Source organism: Rhinoraja longicauda, chromosome 11 (genome assembly GCF_053455715.1).
Source record: "Rhinoraja longicauda isolate Sanriku21f chromosome 11, sRhiLon1.1, whole genome shotgun sequence".
Lineage (NCBI taxonomy): Eukaryota > Metazoa > Chordata > Chondrichthyes > Rajiformes > Arhynchobatidae > Rhinoraja > Rhinoraja longicauda.
In genome coordinates this window covers 29,575,163-29,596,641 of record NC_135963.1, presented here as the reverse complement: position 1 = coordinate 29,596,641, position 21,479 = coordinate 29,575,163, and the positions used below count along the sequence as shown (strand labels likewise).

Below are 21,479 nucleotides of genomic sequence, written 5' to 3'. Positions count from 1 at the left end.
CAGAAGACCACCAGACTGAAGAAGTTGCATAGACAGCAAACCAGGATATAAAAAGAACATTATCAAAGTGATTTGAAAAATAATTGTAGCAAAATAAAATTTGAGCAGACACATGCTATTAAAATGTAAACTGAAAAATAACAAATAAATATTTAAATTCATATTAATAAATAAATACTGCAGATTTTTTTTTTTTAAGTGATCAAACTGCTCCATGGGTCAGAATTGCAAAAAGATCAAGTTTAGGATGCTGGGATTGGTACGAAAGAACAAAAGGAAATGTGAACGTTAGGGTAGAGGACAAAAGGGTGAGATAAAGGGGATGATGCAAAATGAAATAAACTGATAACGGAAGAAAGTAAAAATACATCAATGGCAGAATTTGCTAAAAATATTTATTTCAGATGAGTATAACAACACTGAAAGAAAGACTGATTCTGTTTAAAAAAAAATTATTGGAGTGGTTTGGAGTCCAAGGATCATGTGGTATGGGCTGGGAATTAATGTTGACAGGTAGTCAAAAGGTCAGTCAGCCTTGCATATGCTGTGCCAAATGTTCATCGACTGTGCCTTTGGGCTTCCCAATATAAAACGGGGTCACATGATAGGTGAAAATAGTACATTTAAACAGAAGGAAATGCAAGTAAATCAGTTTTACCTGAAAAATCTATTCGTTGTTCGGGACAATGCAAGGATGAGCCATAACACAAAGCAACGCAGTCTTTGTACTTGCATTGGTGGTGCCATGGGAAATGGGAAGATTGAGGACTCGACCAGACTGTTATGAAAGGAATTGTCTGTTCAGACAGCCGAAACTGAAGAAAAATATGTTGGTAATGTCATCAGCTTGGAGATGCGATAAATGAAAGAGAATGATTGTGGAATAAATACGAATGAGGTGTATCATGAGGAAGAGGAGAAATCGACCATGGTTTTGGAAAAGAGTGAAAGCTGGTGGAGAAAATAAAACTGACATGGCCAAGACTCATGTCATCTGAACACTGCGGAATCCTTAGTTGCAGGTAAAGGAATGCATATTGTGGATATGGAAGGTGACATTGTCATAAAAACTGCTGGAGACAGTGGAAGAAAGGAATGTATCTTTTTACAGCAGGCAGAAATTTGATCATGGCAGCTGACAGATTCACTAGATAATCTGTCAGCTAGATTCACTCAATAATCTTTTCTCAGAAACAGATTAGGGAAGTTGGGGAATGGAACAAGAAGCCTGTGCAAATGATGGAGAGGTGGACATTGGAGGAGAGTTGATGACATTTTATCTAATTCAGGGCAGGAGTAGGAAATTGCAACAATACAGGTTGTGTGAGTGGGCGGATACATGGCAGATGCAGTTTAATGTAGATAAGTGTGAGGTTATTCACTTTGGAAGTAAGAATAGAAAGGCAGATTATTATCTGAATGGTGTCAAGTTAGGAGGAGGGGGAGTTCAACGAGATCTGGGTGTCCTAGTGCATCAGTCAATGAAAGGAAGCATGCAGGTTCAGCAGGCAGTGAAGAAAGCCAATGGAATGTTGGCCTTCGTAACAAGAGGAGTTGAGTATAGGAGCAAAGAGGTCCTTCTACAGTTGTACCGGGCCCTGGTGAGACCGCACCTGGAGTACTGTGTGCAGTTTTGGTCTCCAAATTTGAGGAAGGATATTCTTGCTATGGAGGGCGTGCAGCGTAGGTTCACTAGATTAATTCCCGGAATGGCGGGACTGTCGTATGTTGAAAGGCTGGAGCGATTGGGCTTGTATACACTGGAATTTAGAAGGATGAGGGGGGATCTTATTGAAACATATAAGATAATTAGGGGATTGGACACATTAGAGGCAGATAACATGTTCCCAATGTTGGGGGAGTCCAGAACAAGGGGCCACAGTTTGAGAATAAGGGGTAGGCCATTTAGAACGGAGATGAGGAAGAACTTTTTCAGTCAGAGGGTGGTGAAGGTGTGGAATTCTCTGCCTCAGAAGGCAGTGGAGGCCAGTTCGTTGGATGCTTTCAAGAGAGAGCTGGATAGAGCTCTTAAGGATAGCGGAGTGAGGGGGTATGGGGAGAAGGCAGGAACGGGGTACTGATTGATAGTGATCAGCCATGATCGCATTGAATGGCGGTGCTGGCTCGAAGGGCTGAATGGCCTACTCCTGCACCTATTGTCTATTGTCTATTGTCTATCAATGTATTTTGAATAAACTGTAGGGGAGGATACCTGAGAAACTATAGAAGACAGAGTGATTAGAATAGCCAGGACACATGCAGTTTCTCATAGCAAAACCTGTTATTGGAGGAAGTGAATGAAGCCAAAGGAAGTGTTAACAGGTACCTGAATAGTAGTGAGAGAAGAGGTATAGAGGTGGGATCTCATTGCAACTGGTAGAAATGATGAACATGCTGTGTTGAATGTAGAGTCCAGTGGAATAAAGGGTGAGGAATGGGGAACACTGTTTTGTCGGGGAGAGGGGGGGGTTGAGAACAAATGTCCAAGAAACCGAGTCAATCACGGGGGTTAAGCAGATCAATGGATAAGGTTTAGAGGGAAATGAGACAAATGCAGGCAAATGGAACTACCCAGAATGCCAATTTTGTCACCTAATCTAAGTCATTGAAATCTGTTATATTTTAAAAGTTATTCACTATTTAAACTTTAAAAATCACTTTTTAAACTCTAAAAATCACTTTTTAAACTTTAATAAATCCCTTTTCCACTTGCCCTGCCCGTCAGCCGCGTCTGCACAGTAATACCTCCGTGTTCAACGTCACAATGAGAACCCAACGTGTCCGCACCTGTGCAGTTGGCGCCCGTTGATCCAATACTTACGTAAGATGGCCGCCGGATCTATGCGTGCGCTCAAAGCGCACTGGCTGTCTGCCGGGACTTCTTTCCGCTCAAAGCAACGACCGTCGCTGTCGAGCTGCCGCTGCAGGAGAGGTTTGCGCCCAACGGGTCCACGGGTCACTCTGGACGTCGCGATGGCCACCCAGGGCTGGGGTGAGTGGGTCCCTCTCCCCTTTCCTCTCCCCCCTTGCCCGCCCCTGGCCCCAGGGGAGACTCCCCGGCCAGCTACGGGTCCACGGGTCGTCAGCTGGGGGAGGGTTGCCGGGCCCGCAGGAGAAGTTTGGACCCAACGGGGGTTGCCGGGCCCGCAGGAGTGGTTTGGACCCAATAGGGGTTTCCGGGCCCACAGGAGAGGTTTGGACCCAACGAGGGTTGCCGGGCCCACAGTAGAGGTTTGGACCCAATGGGTCCACGCCCATCTAGTAGAGTATAAATATATGAGATTCAAGCAATATTTTTGTAGTACCTCCCTGGATATGGCAGGCATAAACAACCTGTTTATTCCTACTGTCTGGTTTTTATTTGATAACCAGTCCTCAATCCATATAATTTATTGACCCCCAATCTCATGAACCCAGTGATGAAAGTAAGCCAATATGGGTTGGTAAGGTGGATCAGTAAGAAAGAAAGCAACACAATCAATACAAAAGAGTTAAATGGGCAATATTAATGACATAAACATGCCAGTAAGAAATTTATATTACTTATTCATAGAGCTATACAGCACAGAAAAAGGCCCTTCAGCCCAACCTGTCCAAGCTGACTAAGTTGCCTAATTGAGCTATTCCCATATGTCTGTGCCTACTCCATATCACTCAAGACTTTTCCTATCCATGGACCTGTTCAACTCTCTTGTGAGTGTTGTAATTGTACCTGGCTCTATCTATTCCTCTGGCACCTTATTTTATGTACACACCATCCTCTGTGGAAAAAGTTGCTCCTCGGGTCCCTTTTAAATCTATTCTCTCTCACCTTAAACTTATGCTCTCTAGTTAATGATTCCCCTACCCTGAGAAAAAGATGGCGGCTCTAGACTGTAACTATGCCCCTCATGATTCTGCATACACTATAAGGTCATCCCGTAAGCTTCCTACCCTCCAGGGAAAAAAGACCCAGCCTATCCAGCTTCTCTTTATGACTCGAACCCAGTAATATCCCCAAAATCTTTTTTTGCACCCTTTCCTGTTTAATGTTTTCTTTGTTATAACAGGGCAACCAGAACTGCATGTCATACTCCATAGGTGCCTAAAATAGTTTTGTACAGCTGTTACATTATGTTTGAACGCCTGTACTCATATCCTGATCGATGAAGGCAAACGCGCCCAACCCCTTTCCCACCCTGTTCATCTGTGTTGCCGCCTTCATGGAAACACGTACTGTACAGTTAGACCTGTCTGTTCGATAACTGTTCCTAGGACCTTAACATTTACTGTTCAAGTCTTGCCCTGCTTTGTTCAACCAAATTGCAATACCTCACATTTATCTAAATTAAATGCCATCTGCCATTCCTTGGCCTATGACTCTACCCAGTCGCACTATGATTTTCTCATGTCCTGGTACCAAATTCTAGCATTTCCCTACCTGCTAACTTCCCTATTTTATAATAATTATTGTATTTGAAGCATTACTCAGCATTTGTAATATTTTGTACAACTTCACTGGTGGTTTAATGAGCTAGCGATTCAACATTTGTCATTGCGACTGTCAGAAAGAGGGCGGCTCAACCATCACTTCAATTAGTTCTTTTCATCCTGAGGGATTACTTTATTGTTTAACAAGTTCATTATTCCAAATGCATAGTATGACTGTTCGGCTGCAAGCTATGCATAGTCGTTTACTACTGATGATGAGAAGGAAAACAATAGCATTGAGAGGTCTATCTTGGATAACTTAGATTAGGCTATTTGTTATGGTATCTTTCTCGACCTTTTATCACACAATAGAATAACACCCATAAAATAAAAAAAAGTGGATGAGAACTTTAGCTCATTATTGCATTCCCAGTATCAGGCAACTACGTTTCTTGTGCTATTGTTATTGCTGAAATCATTAAATGCTATCTGATGTTACCACTTAGAGACAGGCTTGAACTTCGTCAATGTAACACTTTAATTTATTTCCTGATGCTAACCCCATTGTAAAGTCAGCAGGTCACAGGGAAAGCTGACAGGCACTGATTACTACAAGAATGGGTATCTGTCATCTAGTGCCTTCTATCAATTAGACTGACCTAAACCATAATTCTGATTCAATTCAGTGGCTGCAGCAAATAATAAATATATTTTAATATAAAATACATTTTAAATAAATATAGAAAAATGTAATATGAATATCTCACCATTGTTTATGAAAGCAACTTAATACAGTGCCCTCCATAATGTTTGGGACAAGGACCCATCTTTTATTTATTTATTTGCCTCTACTCCACAATTTGAGATTTGTAATAGGAAAAAATCACATGTGGTTAAAGTGCACATTGTCAGATTTTATTAAAGGGTATTTTTAATACATTTTGATTTCAGCATGTGGAACATGCACATAGTCCCCCATTTCAGGGCACCATAATGTTTGGGACACATGGCTTCACAGGTGTTTGTAATTGCTCGGGTGTGTTTAATTGCCTCCTTAATGCAGGTATAAGAGAGCGCTCAGCACCCAGTCTTTCCTCCAGTCTTTCCATCACCTTTGGAAACCTTTATTGCTGTTTATCAACATGAGGACCAAAGTTGTGCCAATGAAAGTCAAAGAAGCCATTATGAGACTGAGAAACAAGAATAAAACTGTTAGAGACATCAGCCAAACGTTAGGCTTACCAAAATCAACTGTTTGGAACATCATTAAGAAAGAGAGCACTGGTGAGCTTCCTAACTGCAACGGGACTGGCAGGCCAAGGAAGACCTCCACAGCTGATGACAGAAGAATTCTCTCTATAATAAAGAAAAATCCCCAAACACCTGTCTGACAGATCAGAAACATTCTTCAGGAATCAGGTGTGGATTTGTCAATGACCACTGTCCAGAGAAGACTTCATGAACAGAAATACAGAGGCTACACTGCAAGATGCAAACCACTGGTTAGCCACAAAAATAGGATGGCCAGGTTATAATTTGCCAAGGAGTACTTAAAAGGCAACCACAGTTCTGGAAAAAGGTCTTGTGGGCAGATGAGACGAGGATTAACTTATATCAGGGTGATGGCAAGAGCAAAGTATGGAGGAGAGAAGGAACTGCCCAAGATCCAAAGCATACCACCTCATCTGTGAAACACGATGGTGGGGCTGTTATGGCCTGGGCATGTATGCCTGCCGAAGGTACTGGCTCATTGATGATACAGCTTCATTGATGATACAAGTCAATCACCCAATCTGAACCCAATTGAGCATGCCTTTTATATGCTGAAGAGAAAACTGAAGGGGACGAGCCCTCAAAACAAGCATAATCTAAAGGTGGCTGCAATACAGGCCTGGCAGAGCATCACCAGAGAAGACACCCAGCAACTGGTGATGTCCATGAATCGCAGACTTCAAGCAGTCATTGCATGCAAAGGATATGCAACAAAATACTAAACATGACTACTTTTATTTACATGACATTGCTGTGTCCCAATCATTATGGTACCCTGAAATGAGGGGACTATGTATAAACACTGCTGTAATTTCTACATGGTGAAACCAAAATGGAAAAAAAATGGCCTTTATTAAAATCTGACAATGTGCACTTTAACCACATGTGATTTTTTTTCTGTTACAAATCTCAAATTGTGGAGTACAGAGGCAAATAAATAAATGATGGGTCTTTGTCCCAAACATTATGAAGGGCACTGTATATGTTAATATGAAATTGGTTTCAGCTGAGAGTTGGGTCCAGAAGACGTTATTCTACCAGCTCTGAATTGCTATTTAGTAAGAGAAAATTGAGGTCTTTACCAATGCAATTTGGTATGCAGAGGTCTGTTCATCTTTAAATTTATGGTTCAGTTTTTATCTTAAACACTGCTAGCTTTCTATTTACCAAAAAAAGCCTTTTAACTAGATTGAGTACTGAGTATTACAACAGTATTTTGTTTTTATCTCAGATTTTTTTAGCATGTTTAAATGATTGTGGAGCATACATTTTTGATTATTTATTTGGCACCTGTACATAATTTCATTTCAAATCTACAGATTATTTTGGAATCGCCCTTAACCTACCAATTTAATAGAGTTGATAGAGTCACCATCCTAACCAGCAATTTCTGATCGATGTTTTCCTGCACTAGGCCTGTACATTTTGACCTAAATACTGTGCAAATCCCTGCCTCAATCCTCCAGGCATTGCAATCACCCTGTGGATGAAAAACAATCTTCTTCAAATCCCATCTAAATCTCTTACCCATTACCTCAGACCTGTGCTCTCTGGACCTAGATACCTCCTCTGTCAAGGGAAAAGCTTTTCACTGTCAATCCTACTTATTTTGTACACCCCATTCAGATCCTCTCTCAACCTCCTGTACTCCAAGGAAAACCCACCCAACCTGTCCACTCTATCCTCAGCTGAAATATTTCATTGCAGGCAACATGCTGATGCATCCTCAGCAGTGCATTCACATCCTTCCAACAGTGCCTTGACTGGAACTACACACAATACTCCAGCTGTGGCCTCAGTAATATATTACATATTTATACTATAAGTTATTTGCTGGTCTTCCCAGCTAATGAAAGCAAGTGTCTCTTAAACCTTATCTACCATTTGACTTTAATGATCTGTGGACATGCACATCAAGGCCCAACTTTCCTCATTACAACCTCAGATCTTGCCATTCATTGTGTATATCCTAATCTTGTCACTCCCAAAATGTCAAGCCGTGCCCATTTCAGGATTAAATTTAATCGGTCACTTTTCTGCCAATGTGGCCAAGTGATATTAAAATCAAGATGAAGGTTTAAGGTGAGAAGAAGGAGTTTTAAAGCTCATTTAAGGGGATTTTACACAGAGTGGTTGATATCTGGAATTCACTGGTGGTGGAGTCGGATACAAACATTACATTTAAGAGACAATCATGCAGCCACTTAAACGGGCAAGGCATAAATGGGTACAGACCTAACTCGAGCAAATTTGATGAGTGTCGATGGACAAGGTCACCATGGACATCTTGGGCCGAAAGGTATGCTGTATAACACTGTGACTCTGTGATCAATATCATTCTGTAACCAAAGCCAATATTCCTCACTGTCCACAACATCACCAATCTTCCAACAAAAAATCTGCTGGAGAAACTCAGAATCTGGGGAGGGACGGAGGAAGTGGGGGGGGGGGGGGGGGGGTCTATGGAGAAGGAATTGTCAATGTTTTCGGCTGAAACTATGCATCCGTCTCTTGTATCCCCAATCTTCCTCTAATCTGTACTTCATATCTTCACATAACCTCTGCCTCCTGTTAAGATGTGAAGTTTGGATCCAGTTTGCCAAATTGCTCCAGACCTATGGCTCTTGTGATTTGGATCACTCTTCCATGTGAGAACTTGTTAAAGGCATTACTGAAATTCATGAGGACCACATCGACCATGTTATCCTCTTGAAAAACATAGCCAAATTAATTTGATAGGACCTCCCCTTAACAAAGCCATGTTGGTTATTGCTGATCAATCCTTGCCTTTCCAAGTGCAGATTAAACCTGTTCTTTAGAACTTATTCCAATAATTTTCCCAGCACTGATGTTAGACTCACTGATGACTTACCTGCCCTTTCTTGAACTAAGGTACCACATTTGCTGCCCACATTTATTAGTTATATCTTCTCTGTGAAAACGGAGAGGATGAGACGGAGTTTCTTCCCACAGGCCATCAGGACTGTCAACTTTTATAACTCCAGAGACGAAATTTTTGTCTACACTATAGTAACTTATTAACTTTATTTATATGCTGTAACTGTAATTCTTTTTTGTGCACAATCCGTAGGCATTGCCACTTTCATTTCACTGCACATCGTGTATGTGTATGTGACAAATAAACTTAACTTGGCTTGGACAAAGAACATTTGAATTTTTCTTGCAGAGTCCTGCAATCTTCCTTTTGGGCTTCTATAACAGCCTGGGATACAACTCATCAAGCCTCGGGGAATTGCAGTAGGACATAGAAGAAAGCATGCACATGACAGTCAGTCATGTCTTATGTCTTGTGTTGGAAGGAACTGCAGATGCTGGTTTACACTGAAGATGGACACAAAATGTTGGAGTAACTCAGCGGGACAGGCAATATCTCTGGATGGAAGGAATGGGCGACGTTTTGGGTCAAAACCTTCAGACTGAGAGTTAGGGGACACTGAGATGAGGAAGTGTCAGGTGTGAAAACGAGACAAAGGGGGTGGAGATCAAGGAAAATGTAGAATTAATCATTGTTTTCTACTTTCTACACTTATCTACACATGTGAAGATATGAAGTACAGATTAGAGGAAGATTGGGGATACAAGAGACGAATGCATGAAGAAAGTGACAACAATGCATACAGAGGTAACATTTAATCAAGGGGACAGTCAGACTAGTCGGAGAACTAGGAAGGGGAGGGATGGAGAGAGAGGGAAAGCAAGTTACTTGAAGTTAGATAAGTCAATATTCATACCGTTGGGGTGTAAGCTGCTCAAGCGAAATATGAGGTGCTGTTTTTCCAATTTGCACGGGGCCTCACTTTGACAGTGGAGGAGGCTCAAGACAGAATGGTCCTAATGGGAGGGGGAGTTCAAGTGGTTAGCAAGCGGGAGCTCAGGAAGGTTTAGGCAGACTGAGCGGAGGTGTTCAGCGAAGTGGTCACCGAGCCTGCACTTGGTCTCGCCGATATACAGGAATCTACACCTGGATCTGATATAATAGATGAGGTTGGAGGAGGTGCAAGTGAACTTCTGCCTCTCCTGAAAAGACTGTCGGGGTCCTTGGACAGAGTCGGGGGGGTATAGGGACAGGTGTTGCATCTCCTGCGGATGCTGGGGAAAGTACCTGGGGAGGGTATAGTTTGGGTGGGAAGGTACGAGTTAACCAGGGAGTTGCGGAGGGAACAGTCTCTGTGGAAAGGGGTGGAGATGGGAAGATGTGGCTAGTGGTGGGATCCCGTTTGGGGTGGCGAAAATGTCAGAGGATTTTGTGCTATATGCGACGGCTGATGGGGCGAAAGGTGAGGAATATGGGGACTGCCCCTGTTATGAATGGGGGGGGATGGGGGAGCAAGAGCGGAACTGTGGAATATCGAGGAGACCCTTGAGAGGGCCTCATCTATGATTGAAGAGGGGAACCTCCGTTCCCTAAAGAATGAGGGCATCTCAGATCTCCTGGTATGGAACATCTCATCATGAGAGAAGATGCGGCATAGACGGAGGAATTGGGAGTAAGGGATAGTCTTTGCAGGAGGCTGGTGGGAGGAAGTATAGTTTAGTTAGCGATGGGAATCAGTAAGTTTAAAATAGATGTCAGTCTTTAATCTATCTCCTGTGATGGAGACAGTGAGATCAAGAAATGGTAGGGAGATGTCAGTGATGGTCCAAGTGAATTTGAGTGCAGGATGGAAATTAGTAGTGAAGTTAATGAAGTGAGTTGTGCAAGGGTGCAGGAGGTAGCACTGATGCAGTCGTTAATGTCTTGAGCATCGAGTGCTATGGAATGTTGTATCAGTCGTCCTTGATGGAATTGTTTATTCGTATCCTGCACTACACTTTTTCAGTACACTATATTTCTAGCCCAATGAATCTGGAGTTGCAAATAAATCAGGCCTGGTTTGGACAAAATATTTCCTTCTCTAAAGAACTTTCCAAATTCACCAGTTTTCTGAATTTCCCAACTATTGTGGGATTTAAACTCTTATTTACATTGTTAGTTCACTTTGATAGTCCAGTAACACATGCCATCCTACCTCAGATTATTAACCTATATGTATGCATACCTCCAAATAAATACATAAAATACTTGAAGCACACCGCAGGTCAGGCAGCATCTGTAGTGAGAGAAATTGAGTCAGTATTTCAGATAAATGCCCTTTCATCAGAACTGAAAAGTGAGAACACGTGTGGTTTAAATTGCAGAAAGGGGGAAGGAACAAAGAGAATGTCTGTTTTAGGATGCAGACCTGAGTTCTCAAGGGAGCTATTACTGTAAATATCAGCATGTGTAAAGGGAAGTGGTTGCTTCAGATGAAAGATTGAACCAGCGAGTGGAGGGAATGTTACAAGGTTGAGTGGAGAGAAAATGTATCTTGTGATTGTATCTCACTGAAGGTGGTGCAAATTACAAAGGATGGTCAATTCAATATAAAAGTTGGTGGAGTGGAAGATGAAAACAAGGGATGCCCTTTCCTTGTTCTGGCTAGTAAAGAGGATTGAGAGCAGAAGTGGAAGACATAGACGAGCCCTGTGAGCTATGGTTGTGAAGAAGGCAAAAAGATGACATCACAAGGGCCATAGTTTTATTGTCAAAACAGATACAGTGGAGAAACTGAGAGAATGCAATAGTGTCCGTACTAGAAAGAGGTGGGAGGTGATTAATGGAGATAGTTATGTGAGCTTATTGCCTTAACAAAACTAGTCGCTAACCTATCCGCTTTGACGGAGATGGAGATGCCAAGAATGGAAGGGGAATAGTTTGATATAAAACATATGTAAGTGAGAGCAGATTGAAAAACAAGATAAAATGCAGTTACTCTCAATTTGCAACAAAAACAGTAAAAGCTGGAGATTCTTAGCAGATTGGGCAGCATCTCGGAGAAACAGGATGGTGGTGTATCATCAGAACTGAAAAAGTATGTTTCAAGTTGCAGAGACGTTGAGTGGTGGAAGGGATAGCTGGGGATTGGGTGGAAAGAATTAAAAAAACCAACAGTGCTTATCCAGATGGCTTAAATGATGCCACCTAGAGAGGGTGATAAATGCTTGTTGACCATATCCACCCTGTCTGAAAGAATGTAAAGAGGGAAGAGTGCTGCAACAGGGCAATGCAGAACATCACACTTGCTGGAGATCTGAAATAAAAGTTGATACTTGAAATGCTCAGCAAATCAGGTAGCATCTGCCATGAGAAAAAAATGAGTTTAGGTTACAGGTGACCTTGCTGTACAACTGGGGAGTTCTTACATAAAAAGCAAAAGGCTTGTTATCTGAAATTATTGAATTCACTATTGAGTCCTGAATTCTAATGGTGAGAATTCATCAATTGTCATTGTAAATCGATGATAATACAAACTGTATCTATGAATGCTAATTCTTCAGTGATATTTGAACGAATCAGATATGTGATGTAGAATTCATGATAGACACAAATAGCTGGAGTTGCTCAGTGGATCAAACAGCATCTCTGGAGAAAAGGAATAGGTGACGTTTCGGGTCGAGACCCTTCTTCAGACTTGATCTATGTTTTCATGATCTGGTTTAAAGTAGAATCTAAGGATACAGTACCTCATGACGTTTATTTCTTGATTTGCATTTTATTCAAATCTTAATTATCCCTCTTGATTTTCCATGGGTCTTAATTTTCTAGTTCAATTAGCACATTGAACTGAAGTAGTCTAACCGAAGTATGTGTGAAGATGATACTTGAATGTTTACACTTGTGAACAGCTGCCACCTTGAGAAACTGTTCAATCTTGTCTATTAAGTCCTTTCAAGTCACAACATTAAGAATATGAAAAGGATTTAGAACATTATGTACAGAACAAAAGGAAAGGTAATGCTTGTAAATCAAAGAAAATATGGCAAAGACAACAACAATGTTACTAAATTACATTGTGGATAATGGAAGTCAAAATGTGGGAAAAGCTTTGTGGATTTAGACAAGTCACTTGCCACAGGATACCACAAAATGCTGGAGTAACTCAGCAGGTCTGGCAGCATCTTTGGAGAGAAGGAATGGGTGATGTTTTGGGTCGAGACCCTTCTTCAGACTGATGCCACAGGATACCAGTCACTGATCTGCTCTTGTAGTCACAGTCTTTAGACCTACTCAGTTCCTGGTCAATGGTGACTTTCTGGATTATGTCAGTGTATGGTGTGGTGATAGGAATGCCAGTAAATGTCAATGGTAGATGTTTGGAGTCTTTCTAATTGGAGATGGTAATTGTCTTTCACATATGTGACTCAAATGTTACATCACCTCATACCTGTGCCCGAATATCAACTTGCCGTATTGCATGCAGACATATACTACGTCATTTTCTATGTACCTACAATTGGTATTGAATGGTGTCTAATCATCAATGAACAGAACCAATTTTGAATTGATAGAAAGAAGGTCAGGAAGGAAGCAGCTGAAGTTAAGTGGATTTTTGACACAGTTCAGCACCAGCATCTGAATGTTTTGTGCCCCATAACCTGAACTGTATTCATTGCTTTTACACATTCTTTGACTGCATTCCTCAATTTTCTTATCACTCCTCTATTTTGTACTCATTGCTGAAGCAGGACATTGTTTGTATCTTAATCACTTGTATGTTGTTCTTTTTTCAGAAAAGATCAGGCAAAAATATGGAGATCTGCCAGGAGATCTACACATCATTGAGCTTGAGAAAGACAAGAATGGTTTGGGACTCAGTCTTGCTGGCAACAAGGACAGGTCTCGTATGAGTATCTTTGTCGTTGGCATTAATCCCGAAGGTCCTGCAGGCAAAGACGGGAGAGTAAAGATTGGAGATGAACTTTTGGAAGTAAGTTATTAATTTAGATAATGTAGATGATGTGCTTCCCTTTCAATATTTAGGGTGTTTATCATTTACCTGCCACTTTATTGAATGCATGAAGTTAGAACTTTTGACTTGTATTTTCTGTGGCTATTCCTTCTTGATCTTTTCATGTTCATGTAGGGAATTGAACACAAAATATCAATATGTAAGCAAATTACAGATGATCCTGGAATTATAGAATAAAACGTAATCCTCAAAATACCTAGCTGGCCATTTAGCGACTGTGAGGGGAGAAACAGTTCAGGCTGAAGACCTTCTCATTACTTTTATAATTAGTTATTCTATTTATTATATGATGTAATATTGGTTTATTATATTATTCTGGCTAATAGCTGTTTGAAACAAAAGTTGGGGGGAAATGATTGAAGAATTTATTCCAGCTGAAGCTGTGTCCTCCACATCTCGTGCTCATCCAATGCCACTGTGCCGGCTTGAAGAGATGGGCAATGATGCCTTTGTAAATTACCACAAACAAAAGGAAAGAAATCGTGCTACTAATGAAAGTGAAGTCTGGTGATGCTCATTACATTTTGTAGAAGAAAGTTCATAATGTTTCCATCTAGATGTTAACTGAATAAAGAAGGAAACATATTTTAACTATTACTGAGGTGGAAACATCATCACAGGCCATTCAAATTGTAAATCTCTGATGGTTGACACCTCACTAAAACTATATCATGACCGACTGACACTGACATTCACTGGGGACTACTCTGAGAATATAGTTTTGGTGTGATCTATAGTCCAATTATGTGAAAGAACATATCCATCTGTTATAGTTGAAGTTAGTGTTCTTGATACCAGAAGATTACAATTCAATTCAGCCATATAAATCTGTTGTCTGTTTGTTAGCCTCATCCAATATTTGGATATTAACAAAATAAATTAAGTTCAGAATGGTTGACAGCACATTTGGTATAGAGTCTTAACACAGAGACAAGTACAATTTTTTTTCTGCTCAACAAGATTTATGACTTATTCTAACCAGTCATTACAATGAAAAGTGTTCCCCCTGTAACAGTTCTGATATAATGGAGGTGCAGTAATTGGATATGGATTTTGCTGACCCTGACTACCTGCAATGGTCCTCATGAGATTTGGCATCTGAGAATAATTACATTTCTGCCTACTATTTGCTCCTCACTTAACTGTCTTATCTGCTTGGGTTTATTTTGAAAAGCAAATACAAATAGTATAGAACATACATAAAATATGAACAGTACAATGCAGGAACAGGCCCTTTGGCCCACAATGTCTGTGCCAACCATGATGCCAATTAAAATGATCCCATCTGCCTGCACATGGTCTATATCCCACCATCCGATGCTTGTTCATGTGCCTATCTCAATGCTATCCTATATGCTTCCACCACCTTCCCTGGCAGCATTTTCCAGCCACCTACAACTCTTGTTTACAAACAAAAGTTGCCTTGCATATCTTCTTTAAACTTCCTCCCTCATCTTCAAGTTATGCCCTCTAGTATTTGACATTTCCATCCCGGGAAAAATATTTAGACTATCAGAAGGGGCCTGCCTGAACCGTGATCTGTCTATTCCCTCCCCAGATGCTGCCTGACCCACTAAGTTCCTCCAGCACTTTGTTTTGCTCAAGTTTCCAGCATCTGCTGTTTCATGTATCTCCACTCCGACTATCCACCCTATCTATACCTCTCATATTTATATATAGAGTAAACCTTCGCCAAATCAGACCACAAGGGGGAGATAGTGTCCGTTATTACCTGTTGTCCACTATAACCAGAAATATACAGTACTGAGAGAAAAACAGCCAATACAAAAATACACTACACAATAAACAGTAACGGACACAAAAAACAGACTACCTTGGGGCGATACAGTGAAGCCGCAGTAGAGTTGCTACCTTACAGTGCAAGAGACCCGAATTCCATCCTGGCCTCGAGTGCTCCCTGTGGCAGCGGGGGTTTCCTCAAGATGCTTGGGTTTCCTCCCACATTATCTATCACATCTACCTGCGGAAACATGAAGGTTTGTGGTTTGGTTGGTTTCTGTGGGTTGTGTGGGTTCTCTGAGTTGCTGGTAGAGCCGCTGCTTCACAGCGCTGAGGAAACCAGGTTTGGTCCTGACCACGGGTGCTCCCTGTGGCCACGTGGGTTTTCTTTGGGTGTTCCTGTGACCTGGTTCTATCTGGCATACTGAGTTGTTTCCAGTATGTGGGGTGGGGCTGCTGAGGTGGGACACTGGTGGGGGGGGGCGGGGGTGGGGGGGCATAGTTGTGTTGGGGTGGGGGATTGCAGTTGCTGGGGTCAGGCCCGGGTCTCTGGCAAATAAAACATAACGTCCCAACTTCTATATTCAGTAGCTTGAATGATGAAGGCCAATGTACCAAAAGCCATGTTTACCACCTGATCTATCTGTAACACCATTTTCAGGGGACTATGTACCTGTACTCTTGGATCCCTCTGCTCTCCAACACTCCCCAGGGGCCTACAATTCAATGTGAAGGTCCTGCCCTGGTTTGACTTCCCAAAATGCAATATCTCATACATATCTGCAACAAGGTGACTGAGAAATGTTGGATCCAATGATTAACTCTGGGGAAAGTGGGTGGGGAAACAACTGACCATTATTTGACACTGGAAACCACAGGGCACTGATGCTAAGCAAATTTCTTACATACTAAGTTTTGAAACACTATAAATAGAAAACGTTATTTTCTCTCCTAATTATTTTAGTAACTTCTAAAGTATTTGTATACTTTACAACTTCTAAAGTAGTTGTATGCATTGTGTGCTTTATTTTTCAGATCAATAGTCAGATACTTTATGGGAGAAGCCATCAAAATGCATCAGCAATAATAAAGAATGCTCCAATAAATGTCAAGATTGTTTTGATAAGGTAGCTGCATTTCTGTCATTAAATAAAATAAAAGTGGATGAAGTAACATTGACTCTTTATTACCAACAATATCATTGCGTCTTTTTATCTGGACTGTCAGGCAATGAGTATCAATGAGTATCTTATTGCCTGACAGTCCCAGATAAAAAGCTTCAATGATATTGTTGATAATAAAGGATTAATGTTACTTCATCCAGTTTTATAAATAACTAGACCAAGTGGATCCTTTGGGTCCAAACCTCTCCTGCATTGGTGCTGCACCCTCTCCTCCCCCCCCTCCCCCCTCCCCCTCCCCCTCCCCTCCCCCTCCCCCCTCCCCCTCCCCTCCCCCTCCCCCTCCCCTCCCCCTGTTAATCTCCCACCCTAAATTGCTACCCTCTTGAAAATTTCACATCATATATTTGCTCAAATCAATGTAGAAACAAGGAACTGCAGATGTTGGTTTACCAAGGAATGACTCAAAATGCTGGAGTACCTCAGCGAATCAGGCAGCATCCTTGGAGAACATAGATAAGTGAGATAAGTAAGTTCAGAAGAGTCTGAAGAAGGGTCCCGACCCAATATGTCACCTATCCATGTTTGCCAGGATGCTGTCTGACCCACTGAGTTACTCTGACATTTTGTGTCTATCTTTAGTATAAATCAGTATCTGCAGTTCCTTTTTATTACAAAAGGATACAATTTGAGTGTTGGCCTGCAAGTTTAAAATGACTGAATGGAGCTGATTCTGCCTGTAAACCATTTAGTCTTACAGCTACAGGCCCTTGGGCCCAAATTGCCCACACATACCTACACGACATGTCCCATCTACCCTAGTCCCACCAGCCTGAATTTGGCCTATATGTGCATGTCTAATCTATATACTAAAACTCTCGTTTGCTTGTTTGTTTGTTCCTGAACTACAGCCAAAATGGTACACGATAGCGCGACAGTTTTAGGCCCACCTTACTCACCGTCGTCCCTTTGGTGCTAATGGAAGAAGTTTCATTGAAATCGGTGTTATATTTTTTAAGTTATTCACATTTTAACGTTTAAATCTATCTCCTAGGGAAGGAGGGGGGAGGAGGGATAGATTATCGGAGAGTTATAGAATTATAGGAGAGACAGTATGGTGACCATTCTGCCCACCATGACTATGTTCACCAATGGGCACCCATTTGTATTAATTCCGTCTTTCAGCACTTGGCCCTTGAGCTTCTACGTCACAGTAATTTAAATGCCCACCCAGTCACTTCTATTACAGAGATAACAATTAGAGTAAAATATGATTTATGTTTAGGTTACATGGCTAGTGGAGTCACTGCTTCACAGTTCCAGCAACCTTGGTTCAAACTTAGCCTCCAGTGAAGTCTGTACATTCTCCCTGTGGCCCCAAGTATACCAGTTTTCCCCACATCCTAAAAATATGCAGGTTGATAGGTGCATTTGCCACGGATGTATCTGTGAAATGTTGATGGAAATGGGAGAACAAAATAGGATTCATATAGAATAAGTGCAAATGGGTGTTTGATGGTCAGCATAGGCACAGTGGGCCAAAGGTCATTTTACCATGTTGTATTTCTCAATAGCACTGAATTTGTATTAACTTCGTTTTCTTGATTTACACATTAATTTTGTTTATGTTGATTTCTTTGTTTCAATTTTCTTTTCATTACTTACAACAAAATCCGTATGTTTACATTTTGCCGTTGTTACTCCATCTATCTACTATTGCAATATTTTTTCAGCATCACTGAAGAGATTTAGAGAGACTTCCTAGATTTTTAACAAATGGGTTAAAAGCTGATCATGTTCTCATTTACACTTCTGTAAGAGGTGAAGTACATTTTTAACAACATTTTGTGATTATCACCAAATTTAACAAATGGCTTCAACTTCAGTGTTTTGTCACATTTAATGCCACATTCAAACAACTGACACACTATCGACTAAGCATCAAGGTTAAATAAAGGTTAATGAATCTTCTGCCATCATCATTTCTTGCATTCCCTTTTCACTTTCTGCTTTAGTCTGAGGAAAAAATCTTTGATAATCATTTGTTTAATTTAGTTTGTGAGACATAGTCTGAAGTATTGTTTTTGCCATGGGATTTAAACATGGTTTTTATTTCTGGTATACAATGGATGTGCCAGAAATATTAACAGAGAACTTCAACATTAGCCAGACCTTGTATTAAATCTAATGACTGCAGTTTAAGATTGTGATCAACCATTCAGTAGTTCATTTAGACATATAATTTAAATGCTGAAATCAATTTGAATTCACTTATCCAAAAAATTTCAGAAATTTGACAAAAATAATTGACAGATGGAATATTTCTTTCAGACCTATATTTTTTTTAATACAGGAATGAAGATGCAGTTAATCAAATGGCAGTTACCCCTTATCCTATACCCACCAGTCCTCCTATTCCTGAGGTAAGAACATAGACCTAATCATTATTCATTCAATTCAGTTGCTTTTCAGATGAAATGGAAGCCTATTAACCTGCTGTGCTAATGGAGCAGCTCTTGTAACAAGAGTTTGGTGTCGTATTTTTAAAGACCTTTAATATTTTAAAGACCTAAAGCAAATCCTCCAAAAACAGACCCTATTATAAACTACAATATCCATCTTTCCACCCCACGGTAAGAAATACAATCTCTGAGATTTGGTTTAAGAGTAGGTGTTAATTCATCAGACCTTCTCTGAAACTTGTCTTTTCTATTCAACTCAAGTTGATGGCCATTAATACTGGTTCACATCAGTGCTATTAATAGCCAGCATTCTTCTGCTTTAAAGTTTTGATGATATTTTCATCATTTCAGGAGTCAATTGTTTTATTATCATATGTCCCAGATAGAACAATGAAATTCTTACTTGCAGCAGCACAACAGAATATGTAAACATAGTACATTGTAAACAATATAATAAATGAGAAAAAAAATCAGTGTGTATATACACACACATATAAAAAAACAAACAAACAATAATAGTGCAATAATAACAATAATAGTCTATGTAGTTCAGAGCTTATTTGAGGTTGTAGCGTTTAATAGCCTAATTGCTGGAGGGAAGAAGCTGTTCCTGAATCTGGAGGTATAGTTTTCAGGCTCCTGTACCTCTTCCCGATGGCAGGGGTGAAATAAGTGTGTGGCCAGGGTGGTGTGGGTCTCTGATGATGCCTTTTTGAGGCTGCAACTACAGTCAATCCCTTAGATGGTGTGGATATCAGACCCGTGATGAACTGGGCAGTGGTTCACAACTTTTTGCAGTCTTCTTCGCTCCTGGGCATTCAAGTTGCCGAACCAGGCTGTGATGCAATCAGTCAATATGCTCTCTACTGTACACCTGTACACCTTATTGGTTCAATAAAAATGAAAACAATTCCTGAAAAGTTCTGAATTTAGCACCAGCAAAGGAATTGAAAAATTATATAATTTGTTCAAATAACTGATTTCTTGGAGACCCAATAGCTCTAGAGTTAAGAGCCAGTGTCAGGATCGGTTTTATCATACAAGAGCAGGGCATTACAGTGATTTAATGGTAGAGTAGCTACTTTACAGCCCCAGAGACATGCGGTCGATCCTGACCTCGGGTGCTGTCTGTACGTTCTCAGTTAATTTTAAGTTGCTTTTAGAGACAGCAAAATCGCCATAATTAGTCACTGACTATTCAATTTTAAGAAGACAATTTCCAAAATGGACTTTTCTTCATCTGGGAACCTGAGCCTGGAGACTGAATGTTCAATTGTCCGAAGAGCAGTTTCTTAAACGAAGAATATGATCAGCACCAACCCCAACCCTTTATTAATCCCAAAATAACTGAAGAACATGCTGCAAGTGCTCAGCAAGGAAAGTCAGCATCGGTGAAGAGCAAACATTTTAGGTCAATAGTTCATGCCAATCATTCCTGTCATGCAAGGAGATGGTTGTGCACTGTGGTTGGCTTGATTTTAATCATGTACTAGACCAAGTGTACCCAGTGGGCCCATTCCTCGTTGGGTTCCCATCGTGACATGGGAAAATCGCGTTTGTTCTTTAAAATAAATGGCATTTTTTTCTTAAAAATAAAATAAATCTCATCTGGAACGTTTATGCATTTTATGGTTAAAATCCTCCAACGGAGATCCTCGAGACTGCCCTCGTTCAGCAGCAGCGTCAGCTCAACTGCGACGGCAGTTGCTTTGAGCGGGAAGAAACTGCTCCCCCCACGTGGGACCTGGGCCAATCGGGCGTCGAGTGGGAGGTTGTCGCCAATCAATGGACTCCACGTGGGGGTGAATGGCAGGAGCAAGTCAGGACTTGCCGGCGACCAATCAGGAAATAGTACAATAGTCCTCCTTTTGGGATTGAAATAATTATTGGAGCATAGCATGGCCCGAAAAGTCTTGAACACTCAGAGTAGAGCCTTGAAGAAGGGTCCTGTCCCGAAACGTCTTCTGTTCATTCCTCTCCACAGATACTGTGTGAGCTGCCGATTTCCCCAGCAACTTCCCTGTACATTGTCCATCGGAGATTGATGGTGATTGAAATGAAAGGTGTTTCTCTCGTGGATGTATTCCATACACTAAGGAATACATAGATTAATCAAGGTGCTTCTCTTCCAAAGTCCTTGCTGCAAAAGGGAATCTTAAAATTCTTCCAGCCTGCTTTTCCAAATAGTGTTTGGAATTTTTTGCATGGAGTGGTAGTGGGTGATGCTGGAATAGGGTAATTTAAATAATATTTTATCTGGTCAGATTCTAGATTCCACAGGAGCATTGCCCTCCCTGGAAGAGACATCCACTCAGTCAGATTTTTCAAACTTCAAGAATGTACATGATATACTATTGACAAAGGTAAGCAAAATGGCATTAATCAGTGATTTTAAAATTCCAATTACAAAATCATGTTTTTGTCCATTGAATAGAATACCCTATATTTTATACTGAAAACATTGCAGGGATGACTTCAGGTGGAGTCAAAACAAAATTGCTTCCGTTTTTATATTCATCGTTTTAATTTTTTTTTTTTTAAATGAATCTAAATTTCACATTTATCTTTATCTTTATTTTGTTAGAGTTTACAATGTAACTTGCCAGAAATAATTGTGAACAATT

At 40.7% G+C, this 21,479-nt stretch overlaps 1 protein-coding gene across 8 annotated transcripts in view; it reads left to right on the top strand.

Annotated features, from left to right (window-relative positions):
* The window catches only part of patj (PATJ crumbs cell polarity complex component), a 209,155-nt gene that overhangs the window by 132,249 nt on the left and 55,427 nt on the right, over nucleotides 1-21,479 (top strand). For all 8 annotated transcript variants that reach the window (XM_078407277.1, XM_078407272.1, XM_078407270.1 and 5 more), the window contains 4 exons: nucleotides 13,294-13,490; nucleotides 16,308-16,399; nucleotides 18,747-18,816; nucleotides 21,120-21,218. In XM_078407277.1, coding sequence (XP_078263403.1) covers nucleotides 13,294-13,490; nucleotides 16,308-16,399; nucleotides 18,747-18,816; nucleotides 21,120-21,218 — 458 coding nt within the window. The remainder of the gene's footprint in view (nucleotides 1-13,293; nucleotides 13,491-16,307; nucleotides 16,400-18,746; nucleotides 18,817-21,119; nucleotides 21,219-21,479) is intronic.